Source organism: Psittacula echo (genome assembly GCF_963264785.1).
Source record: "Psittacula echo genome assembly, chromosome: 19".
NCBI lineage: Eukaryota > Metazoa > Chordata > Aves > Psittaciformes > Psittacidae > Psittacula > Psittacula echo.
Window position 1 is genome coordinate 4,283,962 of NC_137755.1, and position 23,005 is coordinate 4,306,966.

General features: G+C 51.8%; 1 protein-coding gene across 1 annotated transcript in view; it reads left to right on the plus strand.

Moving 5' to 3' along the window:
• LOC308228567 (olfactory receptor 14A16-like) overlaps positions 1-22,716 on the plus strand; it is a gene marked incomplete at both ends in the record, with an annotated part of 102,950 nt that extends 80,234 nt beyond the window's left edge. The window contains 3 exons of the mRNA XM_080631944.1: positions 10,317-10,847; positions 20,462-20,601; positions 22,686-22,716. Coding sequence (XP_080488070.1) covers positions 10,317-10,847; positions 20,462-20,601; positions 22,686-22,716 — 702 coding nt within the window. The remainder of the gene's footprint in view (positions 1-10,316; positions 10,848-20,461; positions 20,602-22,685) is intronic.
• Between the last annotated feature and the right edge of the window lie 289 nt (positions 22,717-23,005).

Genomic DNA, 23,005 nt, shown 5'->3' on the forward strand with positions numbered 1-23,005 from the left:
AAACCTTTCCCACGTGCCATCATCCGGACTGGAGCCTTATAAAACCAGCTATTATCAAAGAACCCAAAGCCCTGCCTAAAGCACCAGTCTCGTAGCCAATTGTTTATGGACTGAATTTTCCCATTCAGTCCCACATCATCACCGGAAGATGGAAGAAGTGAGGAGAAGATCACTTGAGCCCCAGACTCTTTCACCATCCGCCCCAAGGCCCTGTAGTCTTTCTTCATACCCCTCAGACTGCGGGAAGCAGCTTCCCCCCCACCTGTCTGGAAGACCAGCAGCGGGTAGTAGTCTGTCGGGTGCACCAGGCTGGGGAGCGCCTTGGTGATATCCCTGATCCGGGCTCCAGGCAGATTACACACTTCCCTATGATGAGGGTCAACTCTGCATATCGGGCCCTCTGTTCCTCTCAGAAGGGAATCGCCTACAACAATGACCTTTCATTCTTTCTTGTCAGAGGCAGTCTTGAGGCGTGAAGTCAACCGCCTTTTCCTATGTGACCTTGTAGTCTGGCCTTGCACCACATCCTCACTTACCTCTCCATCAAGATCCAGGGCCTCAGACCTATTACGGAGGAGCACTTGGGGAAGCAGGGCAGGAAGGGAGGAGGGTTGCCCACGGTTCCGAACTGGAACTCGCTTCCAGCCCTCATCGTCTTTTTGGTCCCTTACCTCTGCGTGACAGCTACAGCGCAGGGGCTGTCTCGGGTCATCCCCCTCTGTCTGAGAGGACAGGGGGTCCATCCCCTTTTGGGGGGTATCTCCCTGGAACCGTTCCTAGTTCAAACCCCCCTGCCGTGGGCAGGGACACCTCACACTAAACCATGTCACCCAAGGCTTTGTCCAACCTGGCCTTGAACACCGCCAGACATGGAGCATTCACAGCTTCCCTGGGCAACCCATTCCAGTGCCTCACCACCCTCTCAGTAAAGAATTTCTTCCTTAGATCCAATCTAAATTTCTCTGTTTAAGTTTTAACCCATTGCCCCTTGTCCTATCACTACAGTCCCTAGTGAAGAGTCCATGTCCAGCATCCTTATAGTCCCCCTTCAGATGCTGGAAGGCTGCTCTGAGGTCTCCACGCAGCCTTCTCCAGGCTGAGCAGCCCCAACTTTCTCAGCCTCTCTTCATACGGGAGGTGCTGCAGTCTCCTGATCATCCTCGTGGCCCTCCTCTGGACTTGTTCCAACAGTTCCGTGTCTTTTTGATGTTGAGGACACCAGAAGTGCACACAATACTCCAAGTGAGGTCTCACGAGAGCAGAGCAGAGGGGCAGGATCACCTCCTTCGACCTGCTGGTCACACGCTTTTTGATGCAGCCCAGGATATGCTTGGCTTTCTGGGCTGCGAGCTCAAGCTGAAGCCGGCTCATGTTCATTTTCTCATCGACCACCACCCCAAGTCTTTCTCCACAGGGCTGCTCTGGATCTCTGCTCTGCCCAACCTGTAGCTGTGCCTGGGAATGCTCCAACCCAGGTGTAGGACCTTGCACTTGGCATGGTTAAACTTCATAAGGTTGGCATCAGCCCACCTTACAAGCATGTCAAGGTCCCTATGGATGGCATCCCTTCCCTTCAGCGTATCAAACCAGTTGCGGTGCTACCCAAAATCCTTGGGTACCCCAAACCTTCCTGAAGCACCACAAGAGCAGACAGGACCCCCAAATGGGGGTCCTGGGGCAGCCCAAAAGTGACCTGCACCCCACCATCACCCGGGCCCTCCCAAATGAACCCAGGGACCCAAATCCTGGAAGTGCCCCACCAAACACCCCCACCCCAAATGGGGATGCCCCCAGAAAGCTGCTCCCCCCAAAGCCACCAGTACCAAAACGCTCCTTCTTGTCCTCAAACCACACCCCATGGGGCATTCCAACACCCCCACCCACCCCCACGCCCCCCCTATCAGGGGCTGGGGGGACAGACCAAGAGTGGGAGGGTGCCTAATTTGGGGTGTGCCCCCGAGAAAGACCAAGGAGGTCTGGTGGGGGAGGAGCAGGAGCACCGGTGGCAGGGACTGGGAGCACTGGGAGGGACTGGGGAGGACTGTAAATTTGCAGATGACACCAAATCGGGTAGGAGCATTGATCTGCTGGAGGGTAGGAAGCTCTGCAGAGGGATCTGGACAGGCTGCATCCATGGGCTGTGGCCAACAGGATGAGGTTCCAGAAGGCAAAGTGCCGGCTCCTGCACTTGGGCCACAACAACCCCCTGCAATGCTCCAGGCTTGGGGAAGAGTGGCTGGAAACTGCTCATGGGAAAGGAGCTGGGGGTGCTGATTGATGGAGCTGAACAGGAGCAGCTTGTGCCCAGGCAGCCACGAAGCCACCAGCATCCTGGCCTGGATCAGCACCAGTGCGGCAGCAGGGCCAGGGCAGTGGTTGTGCCCTGCACTGGGCGCTGGTGAGGCCGCACCTCGAATCCTGTGTTCAGTTATGGGGCCCTCACTACAAGAGAGACATTGAGGTGCTGGAGCAGGGCCAGAGAAGGGCACCGGAGCTGGTGCAGGGCCTGCAGCACAGTGTGATGGGGAATGGCTGAGGGACCTGGGGGGTTCAGTCTGGAGAAGAGAAGGCTCAGGGGGGACCTGATCGCTCCCTACAAGTGCCTGAGAGGAGGATGGAGCCAGGAGGGGCTGGGCTCTGCTCCCAAGGAACAAGGGATGGGACAAGAGGAAACGGCCTCAAGCTGTACCAGGGCAGGTTTAGATGGAGCTGAGGAACAATTCCTTCCCCAAAGGGCGCTCAGGCATTGGAACAGGCTGCCCAGGGCAGGGCTGGAGTCACCCTCCCTGTGAGTGTTCACACTCCATGGAGACAAGGCCTCAGTGCCATGGGTTAGTGGTGGCCTCAGCAGTGCTGGGGTAAGGGTTGGACTGGAAGAGCTTAAAGGTCTTTTCCAACCTGGATGATTTTATGATTCTGTGATCCTTTTTGCTGAGGCACCGGTGAACAAGGTATTTTCTGTTGTTGCTCCCTCGGTGAAGGGAGGTGCTGCTAAACCTGGTGAGGGTTTGAAAGGTTGTTGTAACACTGATGGCTCTGCATTTACAGGCATCTGCAGTAGTTTGGAAACTTCAGTCTGTCCTTCAGGTAATTTCACTTCCTCTGCAAACCCCGGTAGGTAGGCATGGCGTTTTCTGCCAGTGGGTTTGTGCAGCTCCATCCTGAGGAGCAGTTCCCTTTGGGATACTATCAAGTTGACTGAATGGATTGAATGGAAGATTGTTCTTGATTAGTGTTCTCAGTTTGTTTTACTGCTGGGACTAAAGACAAGAGTCCCTTTTCCCACTCAAAATATGTTGGTTCAGTGTATTTAAAAGAGGCAATTTGAACATTAATGTTCTTTTTGGTCCATCCGGGCCAGTTTGAATAGGTCACAGGAAGAGCCATGCTCAGCAAAACCCCATTCTACTGTGAGAGGGTGTCTAATAATGGGACAAGAAACAGGCTGCCTGCAGAAGTGGTTGTGTCACCAACCCTGGAGGTATTTAACAGACATGTTCTAAGGGACATGTTTAATGTGTTGACTTGCCAGTGTTTGGTTAATGTTGGACTCGATGATCTTAAGGTTCTTTTCCAGCCTAAATGGTTCCATGATTCTACAAAATCTTGTTGTTCAGACCAATCTCTGTCTCTCATCAGAGAAATGACACTGCAGGCAGGCAGTGTGTCTGCCAGCTGAGGGAGGGAACATCAGTGCTTGCTTCAGGCTGTTTCCCATGGGGTTCGCCTGGAGCACCAGGGAGCCCTGGAGGGATCCCAGTGGGGCAGAGGCAGAGCCACCTTGGGCTGGGCCTCTGCTGCTGAGCTGGGCCTGGCTCCTGGGACGCAGAGAGATGCTCTCCCGTAGGGTCCTGACTATTGCGGAGCCTTCCCTTGGGGTTGGCGCTCTGCACTCAGAGTCCTTTGCTTCTGCTTCCAAGGGCTGTGTCCTGCTCTGTCTATCACATCTGCACTCTGGGATGCAAGGGAGAAGTTCTGCCCTTTGCAACAGCAGAGGTCCCTAGCTGGCACCAGAGTCCAGTTGTTCTTTATCTCATTCTTTCTCCTTTTAATCTCTCAATTTATCTTTGTGTGCAGAAATACTTTGGGCATCACAAGGACCAGTGCAGGGCAGCTGGGAACAAGAGTGATGGAATCTGCAGCTCTCCAGACTATGCACTAATCCATGGACTGCTGAGCCCTTTCATCTCTCCTGTCCTAATACTGACCACGCGTTCAGTTACAAAAATTAGGATTTCTACACTTCAAATAGCACTTGTCAGCTGAGAAACTCCTGCAAAAATCCTGATAAAGTCACGCTGAGGCTCTGCCCTGCAGCCACAATCTTCATAGTTGTGAGTGCAGACACTGAAACTCTGTTACATCTGACATCCCTGGTGGGTATTGGAGCTTTCGCAGAGCAGCTTAATGAAACCCCTGTAGTGGTACAGAGCTGAGTCCTTGGAGCCACATTGCTTCTGCCAGCACACACAGCCACGAGCACCAGGAAAGGGAAAATGCATTTGAACTTTAGGGGATGGTGGAAGGTAGCCTGGGAAGAATAAAGGGATGTTGTCCGGGAAGCTATGGACCAGGTTAGGAAAGCTAAGGCCCAGATAGAATTGAACTTGGCTAGGGATGTGAAACATAACAGGAAGGGATTCTATAGTTACATTGCAAATGAAAGATAGGCTAGGGACAACGTAGGCCCTTTGTGGAAGCTATCAGGAGAACTGGCTACCCTAGATTTGGAGAAGGCTGAGGTTCTTAATGACTTCTTTGCCTCAGTCTTCACTGGCAAAGGCTCTGACCACATCACCCAAGTCTTGGAAGGCAGAAGCAGGGACTGTGAGAATGAAGACCTTGGACCCACTGAAGAAGAGGATCTGGTTCGAGACCATCTTGAGAACCTGAACGTGCACAAGTCCGTGGGACCTGATGAAATCCATCTATGGGTCCTGAAGGAGCTGGTAAATGAAGTTGCTAAGACACTGGCCATCATATTTGAAAGAACATGGCAGTCAGGTGAAGTTCCCGATGACTGGGAAAAGGGAAATATAACCCCCATTTTCAAGAAGAGGAAAATGGATGAGCCAGGGAATTACAGACCAGTCAGTCTCACCTCTGTGCCTGGCAAAATCTTGGAGCAGATTCTCCTGGAAGGCATGCTAAGGCACATGAAAAACAACAAGGTGGTTGGTGACAGCCAGCATGGCTTCACGAAGGGGAAATCCTGCCTGACCAGTTTGTTGGCCTTCTATGATGGGGCTAGGGAACTGATGGACAGCGGTAGAGCAGTTGATGTCATCTACCTGGACTTGTGCAAAGCGTTTGACACTGTCCCACACGACGTCCTTGTCTCTAAATAGGAGAGACATCAATTTGATGGGTGGACCACTCAGTGGATAAAGAACTGACTGGATGGCCGTATGTAAACAGTTGTGGTCAATGTCTCAGTGTCCGGCTGGACACCAGTAGCGAGTGGTGTCCCTCAGGAATGGGTGTTGGGACCGGTCTTGTTCAACATCTTTGTTGGTGACATGGACAGTGGGATTGAGTGCGCCCTCAGCAAGTTTGCCAATGACACCAAGCTGTGTGATCCAGTTGATACGCCGGAGGGAAGGGATGCCATCCAGAGGGACCTTGACATGCTTGTGAGGTGGGCTGATGCCAACCTTATGAAGTTTAACCATGCCCCGTGCAAGGTCCTGCACCTGGGTCGGAGCATTCCCAGGCACAGCTACAGGTTGGGCAGAGCAGAGATTCAGAGCAGCCCTGTGGAGAAAGACTTGGGGGTGTTGGTCGATGAGAAAATGAACATGAGCCGGTTGCAGTGTGCGCTCGCAGCCCAGAAAGCCAAGCGTATCCTCAGCTGCATCAAAAGGAGCGTGACCAGCAGGTCGAAGGAGGTGATCCTGCCCCTCTACTCTGCTCTCGCGAGACCTCACTTGGAGCATTGTGTGCACTTCTGGTGTCCTCAACATAAAAAGGACATAGAACTGTTGGAACAAGTCCAGAGGAGGGCCACGAGGATGATCAAGGGACTGGAGCACCTCCCGTATGAAGAGAGGCTGAGAAAGTTGGGGCTGTTCAGCCTGGAGAAGAGAAGGCTGCGTGGAGACCTCATAGCAGCCTTCCAGTATGTGAAGGGGACTATAAGGATGGTGGGGAGGGACTCTTCATTAGGGACTGTAGTGACAGGACAAGGGGCAATGGGTTAAAGCTTAAACAGAGTTTAAGTGCTTCCACCAGCACGCTTGGAAGGACACCCAACATTGCAGAACATGGCAGGGCCCTGGCAGTCTGCAACAACCCTGCAGAATCTCCTCAAGCATTCTGGATGGAGGCAGAGGCCTCAGCAGGCTCTGGCAAGGCTGCGGAATAACACCAGGCATTCCAGAATGCGCAGGTGCTCTGGCACTGTGCTAAAGCCCTCAGGAGCCTGACCGGCATTCAGAAAGGTGGCAAAAGCCATGGTGGACCTTGGAAGCCCTCCAGGTATTCCAGCCTCAGGGATCGTTATCAGACTTGCTCATGCTCCTTCACCATCAGAGCCATTCCCCATGGAAACTCCTGGAACTGTCGCCAAGTCAGTCCAGAGTCTGTTCTCTGCTGCTGGCCTTCCTCATGCCCTTTAGCATCTGAGTCCCCACTATTGCATGCTCATGACAGCCAAGGCTGACACTGATGATCACATCCTGAGCAGCTTTTCCAGGGGAGCATCACCCTTGTTGGCCCGCCCTGCACCTGTGTTAACTGGTTGTGCCAAGAGCCTCCACACTGTTGCACCCTGTTGCTTTGCATGGCCAGGGACTGCCAGGGCAATTACCTGCAAGGTACCTGCTCATTAGCCTGGAGGCTTCCTTAGCTGCTGGCAAAAGACCTTTTCTGTTTCCCCTCCCTGAGCAAGTAGTTTGTAACTGTGAGCACCATGTCCCTCTCACCAACTCCTCTGATCCTCAGTCACAAAAGCCAACCCCACCTGTTCCCTGTCACACAGAGGACCTCCAGAAATCCAAGTTTCCCCTTCATGCAGGGGGCATCCACCCTCCTCATCCTTCTTGTCTCCATGCTACACCTCTTGGGGTTCCAGCCATCAAAGGGACATGAGACTACCTGTACAATTCTCTCCTTACAGAGCTAGATCTAGGGAACAGCATTTTAAATGATGCCTCACAGAGTCCAGTGCATTTTTTCCTGGGACAGCAACAGACCAGCAGGTCCTGGTGAAAAACATTCTCTCAGCACCTTGGATGCTGCCCCTTTGGTCTCATGGACTGGTAAGGGTGTAGTCTGCAAAGATCCTAATCCCTTACTTGATCCCCATCCAGTGCCGGTTGTTTCCCTTTCCCATCCAGGGTCCTTTCTCAAAGCACAAAGTCCTGAGAGATCTTGCTGGTGGTAACTGAGGCAAAGAGGAGATACGCTATCTGAGATCTACCTGCATGTACTCTTGCTTTATTTAGTGGTGGTCCTGTGTTACCTTGTTTCTTCTTTAACTGTTCCTGAAGTAGGAGCATCTCATCCTGGTGCTCTTCAATTCCTGTTTGAGCTTGTCTGAGATTTGCTATGACCCATCGCTGTGCATAAAGGATGCTGTCTCTGAAAGCCAGATGTAGCCAAGCACACAGTTAAAATGCTTGGGCTGTTCCTTAGCTGGATCATCAAGGGAGTGAGTAAAGGCCCTGCAGTGATGTACTTTGTGTTCACTCAATGCCTGCAGCTAAAGGGTGGCAGAAAGGACAGACCTGGCATCACTGATAGCAACTGATGCCTGATGCCTCTGAGCACTTACAAGAATATTCCCAACGATATTGTCTTGTCTCTATATCAGCCTGCACGTATCTTTGGCCTGTCTCTATTATCTGCATGTAACTTTGACCAGCCCTGTAATGCCAACTGTCACCAGAGATTTGCACCCAGACACCTCACTCCTGGCCCCAGTCAATGTTAATGCTGAGACAAAGAGCTCCCTCATGTAGGTGCCTTTTCAAGGAAGACCTGACCAGAGGCAGGAGGAATCCTACCTCCTGTGGGTTTGTGGTGTTCATGGGAGGGACCTGAGTCCCCTTCCAGTCCCAGGCCTACAGACTGAGGAGGAGATGCCTCAACTAACCAGGGTGAATCCACTCCATCAGCAAGGGTAAAGGAGATCCTAGCCTGTCTTTGTCTGGCTGTCCTAACGATGGGACAAGAAACAGGCTGCCCACAGAAGTGGTTCTGTCACCATTCCTGGAGGCCTTTAAAAGACATGGAGATGTGGCGCTTGTTGACATGGGTCAGTGGTGGACTTGACAGTGTTTGGTTAATAGAGTTAAGAGTTGATGTTGAGGGTGTTTTTGAATCTATATGATTCTGTAATTCTGAGAAACTTTGTTTACACCAAACTGCATCTCTCAGCAGAGAAATGACACTGCAGGAAGGCAGTGTGTCTGCCAGCTGAGGGAGGGAACATCAGTGCTTGCTTCATGCTGTTAACCATGAGGTTCCTCTGGAGCCCCAGGGAGCCCTGGAGGGCGCCCAGTGGGGCAGAAGCAGAGCCACCTTGGGCTGGGCCTCTCCTGATGAGCTGGGACCAAGGGGAGACCTGCGAGCCTCAGAGAGCTTAAAGGCACTTGGCAGTGGAGGATGCTGAGAGCTCCCTGCAGGAGAAACCTTCCCAGCCCTGTGCATGCTAAGGCTCTGGGTGCAGGGCAATGCAGCTGCAGTTCCTGGGGGGATCTCCTCAAGCTGCTGCCTCAGACAGGCCATGGGATCTGTCAGGAGGACTCTCTTGGTTTCTCTGTGTAGATAAGGAGGAGGATGTGCTGCAGAGCAGGGCTTCTCTCTGCACCATGCGAGGGACAGGACAAGGCAGGTCCCTTGTCCCAGGGCTGGCTGCAGGCTGTGAATGTGGGTGTGCAGGCAGGGGTGCCCAGAGCTGTCCTTGCGAGCAGGGTGCCTGCAGCCCAGGGGCTGTGTGCAGGGGCAGGGACTCTGCTGCCTGCCAGGGTCAGCACTCAGCCTGCCAGGGAGCTCCCCATTGTGCTGGGGGAGAGGCGCTGAAGGTAAGGAACAACCCCTGGCAGGGAAGGAAAAGTGTTCTTGTGCACTGGAGAGGGTGCTGTGTGGGTCAGGGCTGCTCACAGCTCCACATCACTCTGAGCACGTTTGCAGAGGGTCCTTCTGAAAGACACTGAGGCAGTGATTGCCTGATAGGGAAGGATCCTGAGCTCTGACGTTTTCCACTCTTGGTGGGCAGGTTGGGCAGTGGGAGCTGGGAATTTCCTTCTCTGCTTTGGAGAAGGCACCGAGAGTCTTGTCAGGACTTGTGTGAGCTGCTCCTGAGCCCCTGCAGAGGCAGAGCTGCCCCTGGGCAGAGCCCTGCTGCCGGGAGGGGTGTGCAGGGCAGAGCTGAGCACACAGTCCATGGGATGGGCTCTGTGAGCACTGAGAGGGAGCAGAGCTAGGCCCAGAGCAGCAGCTCCTGGCAGGGACAGCTCCAGGCAGCAGAGACATGGGCAGGGAGTGGGGGGAAAGTGCAGCCCAGGCCTGGGGAGGGTGCGTTCAGGCAGCTCTCTTGGTGTCTGGCACTGGAGGTGCCTGCTGGCCATGCTCTGCTGGGCAAGGAGCTGACTGTCCCTCTAGAAAGTGCAGTGCAGCTGAGAACCAGACTGATGGACTCTGCAGCAACCTTGAATAGTCAGGAACCCACAGACAATTGAGCCCTTTTGACTGTCCCATGCTGAGACTCTTCACAGTTGCCTTCAAAATACTTCTTAGCAAATTTATCCCCAAAATGTCACTTGTCAGCTGTGACACCGGGAAAACAAACAAAGCAAACAACCTCAGAGATAATCACAACCAACTCATGCTGAGCCTCTCTTCTGTAGCCTGAAAGTGAACTTCTGAACTTCTATATCTGACATCCCTCCTGTCCTAGCCTGTCACTGCCTTTTTCTCCTGTGCCAGTGCCCCATGCCCAGAGGCAGCAGATGTCCAACGGCAGCTCCATCACCCACTTCCTCCTCCTGCCATTCGCAGACACACGGGAACTGCAGCTCTGGCACTTCTGGCTCTTCCTGGGCATCTTCCCGGCTGTGCTCCTGGGCAACGGCCTCATCATCACCAGCACAGCCTGCGACCAGCACCTCCACACCCCCATGTACTTCTTCCTCCTCAGCCTCTCCCTGCTGGACCTGGGCTGCATCTCCACCACTGTCCCCAAATCCATGACCAATTCCCTGTGGGACATCAGGGCCATCTCCTACACAGGTTGTGCTGCACAGCTCTTTTTCTTTCTCTTTTTCATGTCAGCCGAGTTTTCCCTCCTCATTGTCATGTCCTACGACCACTACGTTGCCATCTGCAAGCCCCTGCACTACGGGAGCCTACTGGGCAGCAGAGCTTGTGTCCACATGGCAGCAGCTGCCTGGGGCGCTGGGTTTCTCAATGCTCTGCTGCACACAGCCAATACATTTTCACTGCCCCCCTGCCGAGGCAACGCTGTGGAGCAGTTCTTCTGTGAAATCCCCCAGATCCTCAAGCTCTCCTGCTCACATTCCTACCTCAGGGGAGTTGGGCTTCTTGTGCTAAGTTTCTGTTTGGTACTTGCCTGTTTTGTGTTCATTGTGGGGTCCTATGTGCAGATCTTCAGGGCTGTGCTGAGGATCCCCTCTGAGCAGGGACGCCACAAAGCCTTTTCCACGTGCCTCCCTCACCTGGCCGTGCTTTCCCTGCTTGTCAGCACTTCAGTATTTGCCTACCTGAAGCCCCCCTCCATCTCCTCCCCATCCCTGGATCTGGTGGCCTCAGTGCTGTACTCAGTGGTGCCTCCAGCAGTGAACCCCCTCATCTACAGCCTGCAGAACCAGGAGCTCAAGGATGCTGTGAGGAAGCTGGTGACTGGATGTGTTTCAGCAGCCATACACTGCCTGCTTTCCTATAAAAAGGGGTGCAAGTGTAGGTCATGACAGGCCACGTCTGTCTTTCCTGCTTTACGTTTGTTTTCCTATTCAATTTATGATGACTTTGTTTTCATAAAAATGTCAGTTATCACCCTCCTGCTTAAGCAGCCACCGTCTGATGTGACCCACAGACTTCATGTAAGTGAGGGTCTCTCATTGTATTTATGGGAAATAAATGATCCTGCAGCACCTTCTGCTCTGTGCTATGTCCTCACATGCCAGGAATGAAGGGGAATGAAATCAGCTTTCTGGCTGCTCCAGCTCTGGGATGGCTGCTCTGTGCCTGGAGCAGGAAGAGCTCTTGAGGAGCCCAAGGGCCGGGGGCTGTTGTGCTGGTGTGGGGAGATGGGATGGCATGGGGGGGCGGCAGAGCTCTCAGGGTGTCCTGGGCAGGAGAGCAGGGGACACAGGGGTCCCTGCAGGGGACTCCCCTGCAATGGCCCAGGCTGGGGCTGCCTGGCTGGGAGCAGCCCATGGGAAAGGTCTGGGTGGGCAGGAGCTGGACAGGAGGCAGCGTGTGCCCTGGCAGCAAGGGAGGACAGCAGCATGGCGGGCTGTATGACCAGGAGCACGGCAGGAGAACAAGGGAAGGGATGCTCTGGAATACTCCATCCAGGTTTCAGATCCCCAATTCAGGAACACCATTGGTAAGCAGGAGTGGGTTTAGCAGTGGGCCCTGAGGACAGGCAGGGACTGGAGCACGGTGCCTGTGGGAAGAGGCTGGGGGAGCTGGACGTCGACTGCTCTGTTTTATTTATTTACTAGCATAACACTGCTGAGTTGGTTTTTTTTTGGGTATAAAACATTCTCTGTATGACTGAAAACCAGAAGAGTATTGAAACAGGGAGAAGTTCTCAGCTCTTTATAACTTAGTGCAGAGCCAGGAGAGCTGCAGTGTCCATCAGTCCTTTCCCATTTGCCCTCTGCTTTCACTTGCAGTGCCTGTAAGATGCCTTCACACACAAATTGATCTGAAGAACCCCCACAAACACCTGTCCTGTGCTGAGAGCAGGGCAGCACGGTTTCAAAGGGCAGATCAGGGAGCTCTCATGGGGAGAAGCAAAGGACTGTGCCCAGCAGAGCATGGCCAGCAGCCACCTCCAGTGCCAGACACCAAGAGAGCTGCCTGAACGCACCCTCCCCAGGCCTGGGCTGCACTTTCCCCCCACTCCCTGCCCATGTCTCTGCTGCCTGGAGCTGTCCCTGCCAGGAGCTGCTGCTCTGGGCCCAGCTCTACTCCCTCTCAGTGCTCCCAGAGCCCATCCCATGGGCTGTGTGCTCAGCTCTGCCCTGCACACCCCTCCCGGCAGCAGGGCTCTGCACAGGGGCAGCTGTGCCTCTGCAGGAGCCTCACACCTGGCACTCAATGGATCCATCAATGGTGAATGGAGAAACATGGTCACCCCCTGAGGAAAGCCTTGAGAGCTTCTTAACTCTTCAGTGAGTTACTGGTGGCAATGAGCAGTGTGCAGGGAGGTGAGGGAGGGTGGAGGGAAGTCAGCAAGAAGCAAGGTGATGGTTCAGGGCTTTAACCAATCCTTACAAGCAGGATGGAGCCCAGCAATGGAGAGCAGTTGATGTCTGTAGGTGGAGGAGGAGGAGGTGTTCCTGGAGTGTGGCTGCAGAGCCTGGACAAACCAGAAGCTATCTGAGAAGTTTCCCTCATGGGAACATGCCTCAGCGTGGCCCATGGGGAATGCCCACTGCTGGGGGTGCCTGAACACTGCTCCTCATGCCCCATGAGCCGACCTCCCTGTCTCCCTCTCCTGCACTACCCAAACTTGCCTGGAATGCAGGATCCATCCCTGAGCCTAGAGTCCCAGAAGGCCTTCCCTTCCCAAGATCTCAGGTCCCCATCAGCCTTCCCTTCTCCAGTCTGGACAAGTCCAGATTCCCCGGCATCTCCCCACAGGCAATGGTAGTTTGGTTTTGGTTGTCTGGACTTTGGTATTTGGTGGAGGTCAGGATCATGGTTACCGCTGCCTCCAAGGGAGGATCCTGAAGCGGTCCCCATTTGGTTGTATTTTAGAACCATCTGGGTGGAGGTCAGGATCACTGCCTCCACAGGGGGTGTGAAGAAATCCCCATTGGGTTGCATTTCACAACGCTGGAAACAAATCAGTGAACCCCCAGGTGGTTCGGTCACTGGGGAGAGTTTGGAACAAAGTGGTGGACCCCTGAGGGGTTTCGGTTACTCAGGAGACTCTGGTAAAATACTGTCATCAATGCTGGATATTATTCTTGAGACGAGAAGGAAAGTGGGATGAAGTAGCTTATGCAGAAATGACTGGAATTCTCGAAAAGCCAAAATTTGCTTTTAAGGCACATCAGTTTGATAACATTCCAGTGATGTTGGTAATCACGCTGCTGACAAAGCAGCTGAAGAAGCTGTGGGTGGGCACCTTTTATTAATATTGCCTCAAAAGTATCAGAGCTTGGATAATGAAGTTCTACGTTATCAAACAGAGGATGGGAAATTACCTATTCTTAGGAGTCAAGAAGCACAATGAGGGATGGTGGGTTACACCAAACAAGGAAGTAATAATTGCCAAGCCTCTTACGAGGAGAAACCCACCAGGCAGCTCAAGGGGGAACAGAATCAATGACTGAGGCTTTAAAGCTCCAAGTTCTGAGTATATATTCATATATATAGTTACTGATAGACACATTTTCTGCTTGGCCAGAGGCTTTCCACTCTCACACCAATATGGCTCGTGAAGTAGAAAAACATATTTGGAATCAGATAATACCCTGATATGGTGTACCAGCAGGCTTCTCCTTGGACAGAGGTCTGCATTTTGTTGCAGAAGTAAATAGGAAGGTGGGAGAGTGTTTGGGAATGAAGCATGATCTGCATACCCTATAGAGACCTCAGGCTAGTGGAAAAGTGGAACATACGAATCAGACACTCAGGGTACAATTAAGTAAAATATGTCAAGAAACTTGTTGAACTTGGATACAAGCCAATTACTTTGTTAAGGATACAGATACTGCTGATCAAATTGTAACTGTAAATCTTAAACTAACAATAGCGTGTGTGTGCCTTTAGCATAGTAGAATAGGCCAAACTGTTCTAACTTATTAACACGTAGAGAGAAAGGAATGTTTGGCTGCTGGGGGAAGGAACATCATGGGACTGATAACAGCTAAGGAGACAGTAAATAAGACCAAGGATGCCAGCCTTCAAAACAGCAGAGTGGCGCCCAACGTGGAGCGAGACTGGAACAGAGCAGAAGCAAGGACATACCAACTGCTAACTGGGCACTCGGGCCTTGCGAGCATGCGCAAGCACTGAGGTCATTCAGTAAACACAGTGAGGAAGACTATCGGTGCCCACCAAAGACCCCCACTCAGCAAGAAAGCACATGCATAACTAGGATACAAGTATTATAACTAGTTCGTAGAAAAGCTGTGAATATGCATGACTGTGCTAAATATAGAGCTGCTGTCGGCAAGTATCGAGTGTGCTCACCTTTGTGAAACGATTCACGTGTGCGCCCAGTGCTGCAATAAAGAATGTTGCTTTCTGAAACTCCAAATTGAGCCTTAGAGAGTTTCTCTGACCTGCTTTGATGGTAACAATTTGGTGCCTGAACAGGGACACTCAGCCGTGTTTCCCACTGCTCTGGGGAGTCTCTGGGACCTTCACGCCAGCATCGGGGGAGTTTGCCTGAAAGGAAACCCAGTTCGCAGAACCAATCTTGGGACCTCAGTGAGACCTTGATTTAATTTCTTTAAAAAGGCATTCTTTTTGGTCCCTTTCCACGTAAGGCACAGAGGGACGCCCTGCGCGGAGGTTAAAAGGCAGTTTAGTTTTGGTTGTCTGGACTTTGGTATTTGGTGGAGGTCAGGATCATGGGTACCACTGCCTCCAAAGGGGGGATCCTGAAAAGGTCCCCCTTGGGTTGCATTTTGCAACAATCCCGGTGGAGGTCAGGACCACTGCCTCCACAAGGGGGGGGTTGAAGAAACCCCATTGGGTTGCATTTCACAACACTGGAAAGAAATCGGTGAACCCCTGTGTGGTTCGGTCACTGGGGAGACTTCGGAACAAAGTGGTGGACCCCTGAGGGGTTACGTTACTTGGGAGACTCTGGTAAAATACTTTCATCAATGCTGGATGTTTTTCTTGAGATGAGAAGGAATTTGGGATGAAGTAGCTTATGCAGAAATGTGTTTCACTTTGAGAAATCATCTGGAACGGCAAAAGGATTGCAGTTTTAATTTTGCACTGCAGGACCTGTCTGTATTGTCTTGGAGAAAGACAGTGAAATTAGCTTAAACGCTGTTGTTCTTTGTACACCATAGAGCGGTTATGCACTAAACATTTGAGGAATGCGGAGGAGGATTTGGATTTGATGGCAGCTCCCTGGAGAAGAGGTAATGTGAATAATGGGGCTGAAGGTGCTGACAATGAGAATCAAGCACAAGCACCAGCACAGGCACCAGAGATATTGGGGGGGTGGGGAGGGCTGAAGGATTTTGCCCTTCAGCAGGGTAAACTAGGGGAAAATGAGGGGAAACAGTGATTGCACCTTTAAGTCAAGCTGTGTGTAATGATGGTCTGCTCACGATGAATATTCCCCTTACCATTATAGGTTTAAAGAGTTGGAAACAAGTGGCTGGTAATTATGCATCATGCTTTCTAGAGTGTTGACACAAATATGATTATTCGTATGGCTCAGATCGCAGTACAGCAACAAATAACAGCAGGCACAGAGGCAAGTACAGTGAATCTTCACGTACCTACCCCTGATCCTAACTGGGACCCTAATTGGGACAGGCAAGCTTTGAAACAATATCGGAGGTGGATTTTATTCGGCATTAGGAATGCGGTCCCCAAGGCAGTGAGCTGGTCTAAGCTATATGAAATAAAGCAAGATGTAAATGAATCACCTTCTGAATTTGTGGGAAGATTAAAAGATGTGATGCACAAATATACTAGTATTGATCCTGAATCAGAGGAAAGAAGGAAAGAGTTATGCCATTTAACAAAAAGTCAATCCACGGAAACATAAGGAAAAAGGTACAAAAGCTTCATGGGGAGGACCAATGTGATTTGGTAAAAATAATGGATGTAGCCTTGGAGACCTATCACAATCGGACCACTATTGCTCTGGTGCAAGTTCTCTGAAATGGTTCAAATGGTTCAGCAGTACTGGGGAGGGCTTTCAGTCCCTGATTCTTAATGTATATATTATGAAAAGAATTCATATAATTATTAATATAACACAATATTGTGTTTTGTGGGTTAGAGTGTGTCAGGTTTCAATTAGGAATTTGTTAATGTATATGTGGGGGCATAAGATAAGCTCCAGAGTAAAACTGTAATCTTTAGGGGAAAAAAAAAGAGAGAAAAATTGCTGCCTGTAGCTATCCCACAAGAAACCAGGAAGGGGGGAATGGCCCAGGAGGAGAGGAAACAAGGATTACATGGAAAGGGTTGTGAACAGACTCCACAGGTTGTACTCGAAAGGAAAATGTCCTCAGAATCAAAATAAACACTGGAGGTTCAGTGGAACGTCAGGACAGGCAGAGAGAATGATTCCTTTAGATGAAGATTGAGGAGGAGCGGAGGAAGATTCGAATCCCTCCCCAGCAGAGCCCCTGGCTACAGTTAGGTTGAGGAATGAGAAGGTAAAATTCCTTGTAGAAACAGAAGCTACTTATTCTGTTATAAATACTTGTAAAGGGCAATTAAGCAAACAAACAGCTTCAGGCATTGGTGCCACAGGTGGACAGGAACCCGGCCTTCCTTTACATTGGAGAAACTGGCAAACAGATGTTGAGCCATCAAGTTCTTTGCACGCCTGAGTGCCCCATGCTGGTATTGGCAGAAAGAAAAGGCAGAAAGCTGAGCTGATGGTGCTACTGAGACTTCTGAAATTGTCAGAAAGCCAAAATTTGCTTTTACGGCAAATTTTTAGGCAGTGATAAAAAAACTTTTAAGGCAGTTTTTAGCACACTCCAGAGAATATTGGTAATCACGTTGCTTACAAAGCAGCCAAAGAAGCTGTGGGTTTGGACCTTTCATTACTATTGCCTCATAAGTATCAGAGCTTGGATAATGAAGTTCCAAGTTATCAAACAGAGGATGGGAAATTACCTAGTCTTAGGAGCCAAGAAGCACGATGAAGGATGGTGGGTTACACACATGCCTCCTGCACACAGAAGGCTCCTGCTTTGTACCCAGCACCTCTGCAGGCAGAGCTTAGCTCCAAGCACATGAACAAGCCCAGCGCCTCCTCCTCACCCATCCCCTGCTCCTACAGCTGGGATGGCACCAGCACATCTCCTGACAGCTTCTCCTCCCTTTAGAGCACGCACCCACAATGTGTTTCAAGCCAACACTACAACAGGATTGCAAAGTCAAAGAACACGTACCTGGATGCGCAGGGCAGCCATGGGAGATGCAGCCTCCCGAGGGAGGGCTCTCCTCTGCACTGGTTCCTGCAGGGCTCTGGCTCCTTAAATAGCCCACGCTCAGCGTGGGGGCCCCGTCACAATGGGCGTCTCCACAACGACCACCACGGCTTTGTGATGGTGGCAGCATCGTGCCCATGGCACTGGGCACCCAGGGTCTGGGACTGGGTGAGCTTTAAGGTCCCTTCCACCCCAAACCAGGCTGTTGATGTGAGGGGTTCACCAATGCAAGGGAGTTAGGGTTAAGGGATGATTTATCAGGGGCTGAAGCTGCTTGTTAAACAATGTAGACTGTTGATAAGAGGAAGGAACCCTAAATTAGTTCCTGCCCTCTGGACCCCTAAGCTGGCTAAAACCAGCTTTGCAGTTTAAACACACAGGGAGCCTGCACGACGACTAGAGTTGTAAAGTTCAGGACCAAGTTGAAAAGTTCAGGCCAAAGGAAGACTCATTTATTTCATCTTGAGACCCTCACACACAACCACCAGGAGACACTGCGCAAGTGCAAAGGACCTTTTAGCTCCTTATTATACGAAGCAGGGATAGGACATGAATACGTATAGGCACATTGTGCAACCTAACACATATGTATTACTTTAGAGGATAAATGTAGAGGGAAACAACGCTGGGCTGCGCACGCTTTCGGAGGAATGATCCCCCATGCATCTCAGCGCTGAAGAAAGCATACCTACTTTACAACGTTAATGAGTTGTGGAGTTTATCCGCATATCACTGTGACTGCATGACTGTAAAACAGGATCTGCATTTGGCTGCAGAAGAGCTCTCAGCACTGAGTCAGGCCCAGGATCAGGTGCAGACATTTGTGCAGGAACATCCTGTCTCTGCTGCTGGCCTCGGCAGAGGCCACTGGAGACCACTGGGGGCAGGTCAGGCCTGGAGAACAGCCAGGATCAAGGGCAGCAGCGCCACCTCCTCTGAAGAAAGCCCCAGGGCTGAGGCTCTGCAGTCTCTCCTTTCCCCTGCACCACCCTTGGCTTTCAGCCCCACAGCAGGGCTCTTCTGCAGCCTCTTCTCAGCTCTTGTTGTTCGCTGGCAGCTTCCAAAGGCAGTTGTGCCTCTGACGGAGCCAGAGCAATGGCCCAGCCCGTGCTGCGAAGTGTGGAGTGCTCTGATGGCACCATCAAGTGCCTGCAGGGCTCGGCAGCGCTGGCAGGAGCAGAGCTGTGGGGCCTGACCCTACTCCCGGGGCAGAGGCAGGTGAGTTCCAGCACTTGGTGTTTCTTAGCAGGAACCTTTGAAGCCAGGATCGAACCGGGTACAAGCGGGATGGAGCTGGGATTGAACCGGGCATAAAGCCAGGATCAAACTAGGACCAAGCAGGATGGAACGGAGATGGAGCAGGATGGAGCCGGGATTGAACCAGGATCGGGTGTGATGGAGCCCAAAGGAGCCGGTCAGGAGCAGAGTGAGCAGGGCTGTGTCAGGGATTGAGTGGGAAGGGCAGGGCTGTGGGTTGGGATTGAGATGGGGGGCAGGGGGTCGGGGGCAGAGATGCAGTGGAGGGATTAGGGCTGTGGAAGGGGATGGAGCGGGGTGGGCAGGGGGTACAGCAGGGATGCGGTGGGGTGAGGTGGGCTGGGCTGTGCCAGGAGGGCACAAAAAGCGAGGCCTGACCCAGCAGGGGAGGTGCAGGCACTGATGGAGCCCACTCTGGGGCAGGGGCTGGGCATGCTGGGGATGGCAGCAGGACCTGCCAGTGAATGCACCCACTTGCATTGGATGGGAGTCACCAACAGCTCCCCAGCTGCAGCCTCAAAATGACATCTGCATAAAGGTACTTGAGACTAAATCCAACAAAAGAGCAATTATCTTCTGGCATGCAAGTTTCTAAAAGATGACTTCTTTAAAAATAGTTTGATCCAGCTTGGGTTTCTCTAATTACATTGTGACAGCTTTAAGGGTTAGTAGGATTCAAACTACCTTGACTAGAAATAAGCATTAAAGGTAAACCATGTAAGCTCAAGAAGGCAAGTTGAAGAGCACAGGAGGTAGCACTGTGAAAGACAGGACATGCACTTGTGTTCAGCAGGGAGATATTCTGTGATTCTGTCATTTACGGCCTTAGTGTTACTGAGCATTTTATTAAATACGCCCTCATCACTCTGCTTCCCTCGGTTGATTCTAAGTGCTTGGCACAGATGGGCTGGCGGGACTGGGGCAGTGGGGAGATGCCCAAAATGCTCAAGCGCAGCATTAGTCAATGATCCAAAAGTGCTGGTGGGCTTAACTAGACAAAATCTACCCTCCAGAATGCTCCCTACCCAAGGGGATGGGGACCCAGGTAGGGGCTGTCCTCAACCCTTCCAGTCAGGGGAAAGGGTGTGAGAAGGAGCAAACTGATACTGCATGTCCACAATTGGTAGATTATAGACACTGCCCCAAACTGGGTGTTTTCTTGCAGTCCTGATGCTGGTGCAAAGGCAATCCTGAACTATTTGGTGGCAACCATCAACACAGCAGACTCATGATTCTCAGGCCTGGTGGAATCTGGGTTGTAAATACTGACTGTGAGGGTGCAGCTGTTCTATGAGCTTGCCACTTGGGCACGCCAGGGTGCCTGGCCAATGCTCTCAGTGCAGCCAACACTGAGATGATGAGAAACTGCACGGCCCCGTGAGCCAACAGTAACAGAGCTGGCATAAAGCCCCTTCTGTTTCTAAGGGTATAAAAGCAGGAATCTCTTGTAGCCAAATCTGAGGCCTCACCTATGGGTGGATGCACTGCATAGGAACTTCCCCATTACCTGAGACTCCTGCCATCGTCTGCAACGGGGCTTTCCAGCTGAAGTGTGGGCCTGGATGATGATTCGGTGGTGACTGGTGATGTGTTTCTTCTTAATCTCTGTTCTCTCTATGCAGTATTGGTTTGATGCATTGCTAATTTTCCTCTGTACTTTACTTGTATATTTATACATATACGTGGTTTGTTTTATTGTACTTATTTACTATACAGAGATATCTACCCAGTTTGCTTTAGTGTGCTTGTTTAATTTACTGTGCATGTTATCCAGCTAGCGTGTGATCCTTTTGTTGAGTACCCTGCCTGTCAGAAGAACACTTGTAAGCCCAGCAACCTCCCTGCCTCTCTTATAGACCCCACGTCCTGCTGCATTCCCCAAGGTGGAACTGGACATCTACAGAAAAGGGGGTCCCACGTACACGATGGAACCAAAAGCAGCCTTGGAGGAGACAAAACAGAGAAGCCGGGGCCAGCAGACTACTGCCCAGGAAAGGTAAGGCAGCCTGCCCACCTCTCCTCCTCTGCTTTGCAACTACCAGCCTTTGAGCATCCCCACCTTCTGTTGGGGCTTCTGAGAACACACGATCACCTTAGCGGAGTGACCAGCCACAGGACAGCAGGCCTTCTCCCCTGCTTTGGCCGAAAGCTGAGCAGAGGGAGGCCAAGGAACTGATTTGGAGCAGAAACACTTGCTGGATCTGCTGCTGCACACCTGAAGGGAAGTGGACTTGGAGCTGTGACTCATTGTGCTTCAGAGGGGAATGGTTCAGACAAGTCATCCTTGTGGGGATAACTGAAAGGGCCTTATTAATGACCAATGGTAATTGATCAGTGACTGAATTAAAATCAAATGGGAATCCAATGGTGATTTAGCAATAATTGAATTTTAATTCAACTGTGAATTAACAACGATTTGAAGATGATGTAAATGATAATTTAGATGATGACTTGGGCAATGACTTTGAATTCCAGTATCTGTTTGATGCCTACAAGAAAGCTGGAGGGGGATTCCTTACAAGGGCATGAAGTGATCAGACAAGTGGGAACGGCTTTAAGTTGACAGAGGGGAGTGAATAAGATAAGACCTTAGGAGGAAGTTCTTACCTGTGAGCGTGGTGGGACACTGTCACAGGTAGCCCAGAACGATATCCATTTGGCAGCAGGTCTTTCCTGGTTCCAGGCATGCAGAGAGGCAGCTCTGACCAGATTTACCACAGACTTAATATAGGTTTGATGAGGAGAGAAATTCTATTGAATAAGGGTCAGGACTGAAAAAGTGCTCCTTGCTCATGGCAAGATTGGAGTAAAAAAAACCATAAACACCCAGTTTGCCAGATTGGGGTGGAATTTGATATGCGATGACCCCTAAAGCACCCTGAGAGCATCCTCAGGACCCTCAGAGCACCCCTGGGATACCCCTAGAGAATCCCAGAGAATGCCTGAAGCACCTCCAGAGAACCCCATGGACCAAACCAGAGCTCACGCATCACAATGACCTTGGGGACATGGGGACCACAGTGGTGGCTGATTCTGGAATACGGCCACGGAACCCCACGGAACCCTTCAGCGGAGACACCGGGAGACGACGGCAGCCCCATGGAGCACAAGCTACCAGTGGAGGAGGCAAGAGCAGCTCCTCTGGTGGTTCCAGTCTCGGTGTCTCAGAGCCGGTGACATCTGTGGACACAGGAGCGTGGAACGAGGTGGGTGGCGATGGCGATCTTGGGGTGCTTTAGGAGTTGCCAAGAACACCTCAAGTGACTTCCCCAGAGTGGCTGCTTTGGACTCGGTGTGCGAGTTGTGCTGGCTGAGCCGGCAGCGGAGCGCTGCGGCTGCCTTAAATCCTGGGATCTGGCCTCATTTCTTGTGGGGAGAAGAAGGGCCTGTGGGGATGGGACAAGGGGGAATGGTTTTAACCTGACAGAAAGGGGAGATTGAGGTGGGATCTTTGAAGTTATGCCAACAACAGGCATAAACACAGCAGCTGTTCCCACCACTGCAACAAGCACAGCAGCTACTGCAGTGCCAGCCACGGCAATGCGGCTACTCCAATGTCTGAAGACAGAAACTGCTGCTACTCCAACCTCATAGACATACAGTGAGGCTTCTCCAAGCCCAAGACAATGACTTTGCCTTCAGCACCTAACAGGATGCCTACAAGAGAGGTGGAGGGGGATTCTTTTAAAGGGTGTGTAGTGATAGGACAAGGGGGAACAGCTTTACCCTGACAGGGAGGGGAGATGAGATGAGATCTCAGGAAGAAGTTTTTCCCTGTAAAGGTGGTGGGACACTGGCATAGAGTGCCCAGAGAAGCTGTGGCTGCCCCATCCCTGGCAGTGCTCAAGGCCAGGTTGGACACAGGGGCTTGGAGCAAGCTGCTCTAGTGGAAGGTGTCCCTGCCTGTGGAAGGGATTGGAGCTGGATGAGCTTTAAGGTCCCTTCCAGCCCAGCCCAGTCAGGGATTCCATGATTCTCTGCTGTGCCAATGTCGGTCACTCTCCACTTGTCGTAGGTGACCGTGACGCCCTGATCCATTGCCCAGGTTGAGCTGTGACCCCTTGCATGCTGCACCTCCAGATCAAAGGCACTGAGGAAGAGCAGCCCGTGAGGGACCTCCCTGAGCCAGCTGGGAAGAGGCTGGTCCCCTACAGTGACTCCTGGAGCACCCCTGGGTGCCCAGTGCCATGGGCACGATGCTGCCGCCATCACAAAGCCGTGGTGGTCGCTGCAGAGACGCCCATTGTAACAGGGCCCCCACGCTGAGCGTGGGCTATTTAAGGAGCCAGAGCCCTGCAGGAACCAGTGCAGAGGAGAGCCCTCCCTTGGGAGGCTGCATCTCCCTTGGCTGCTCTGCGCATCCAGGTACGTGTTCTTTGACTTTGCAATCCTGTTGTAGT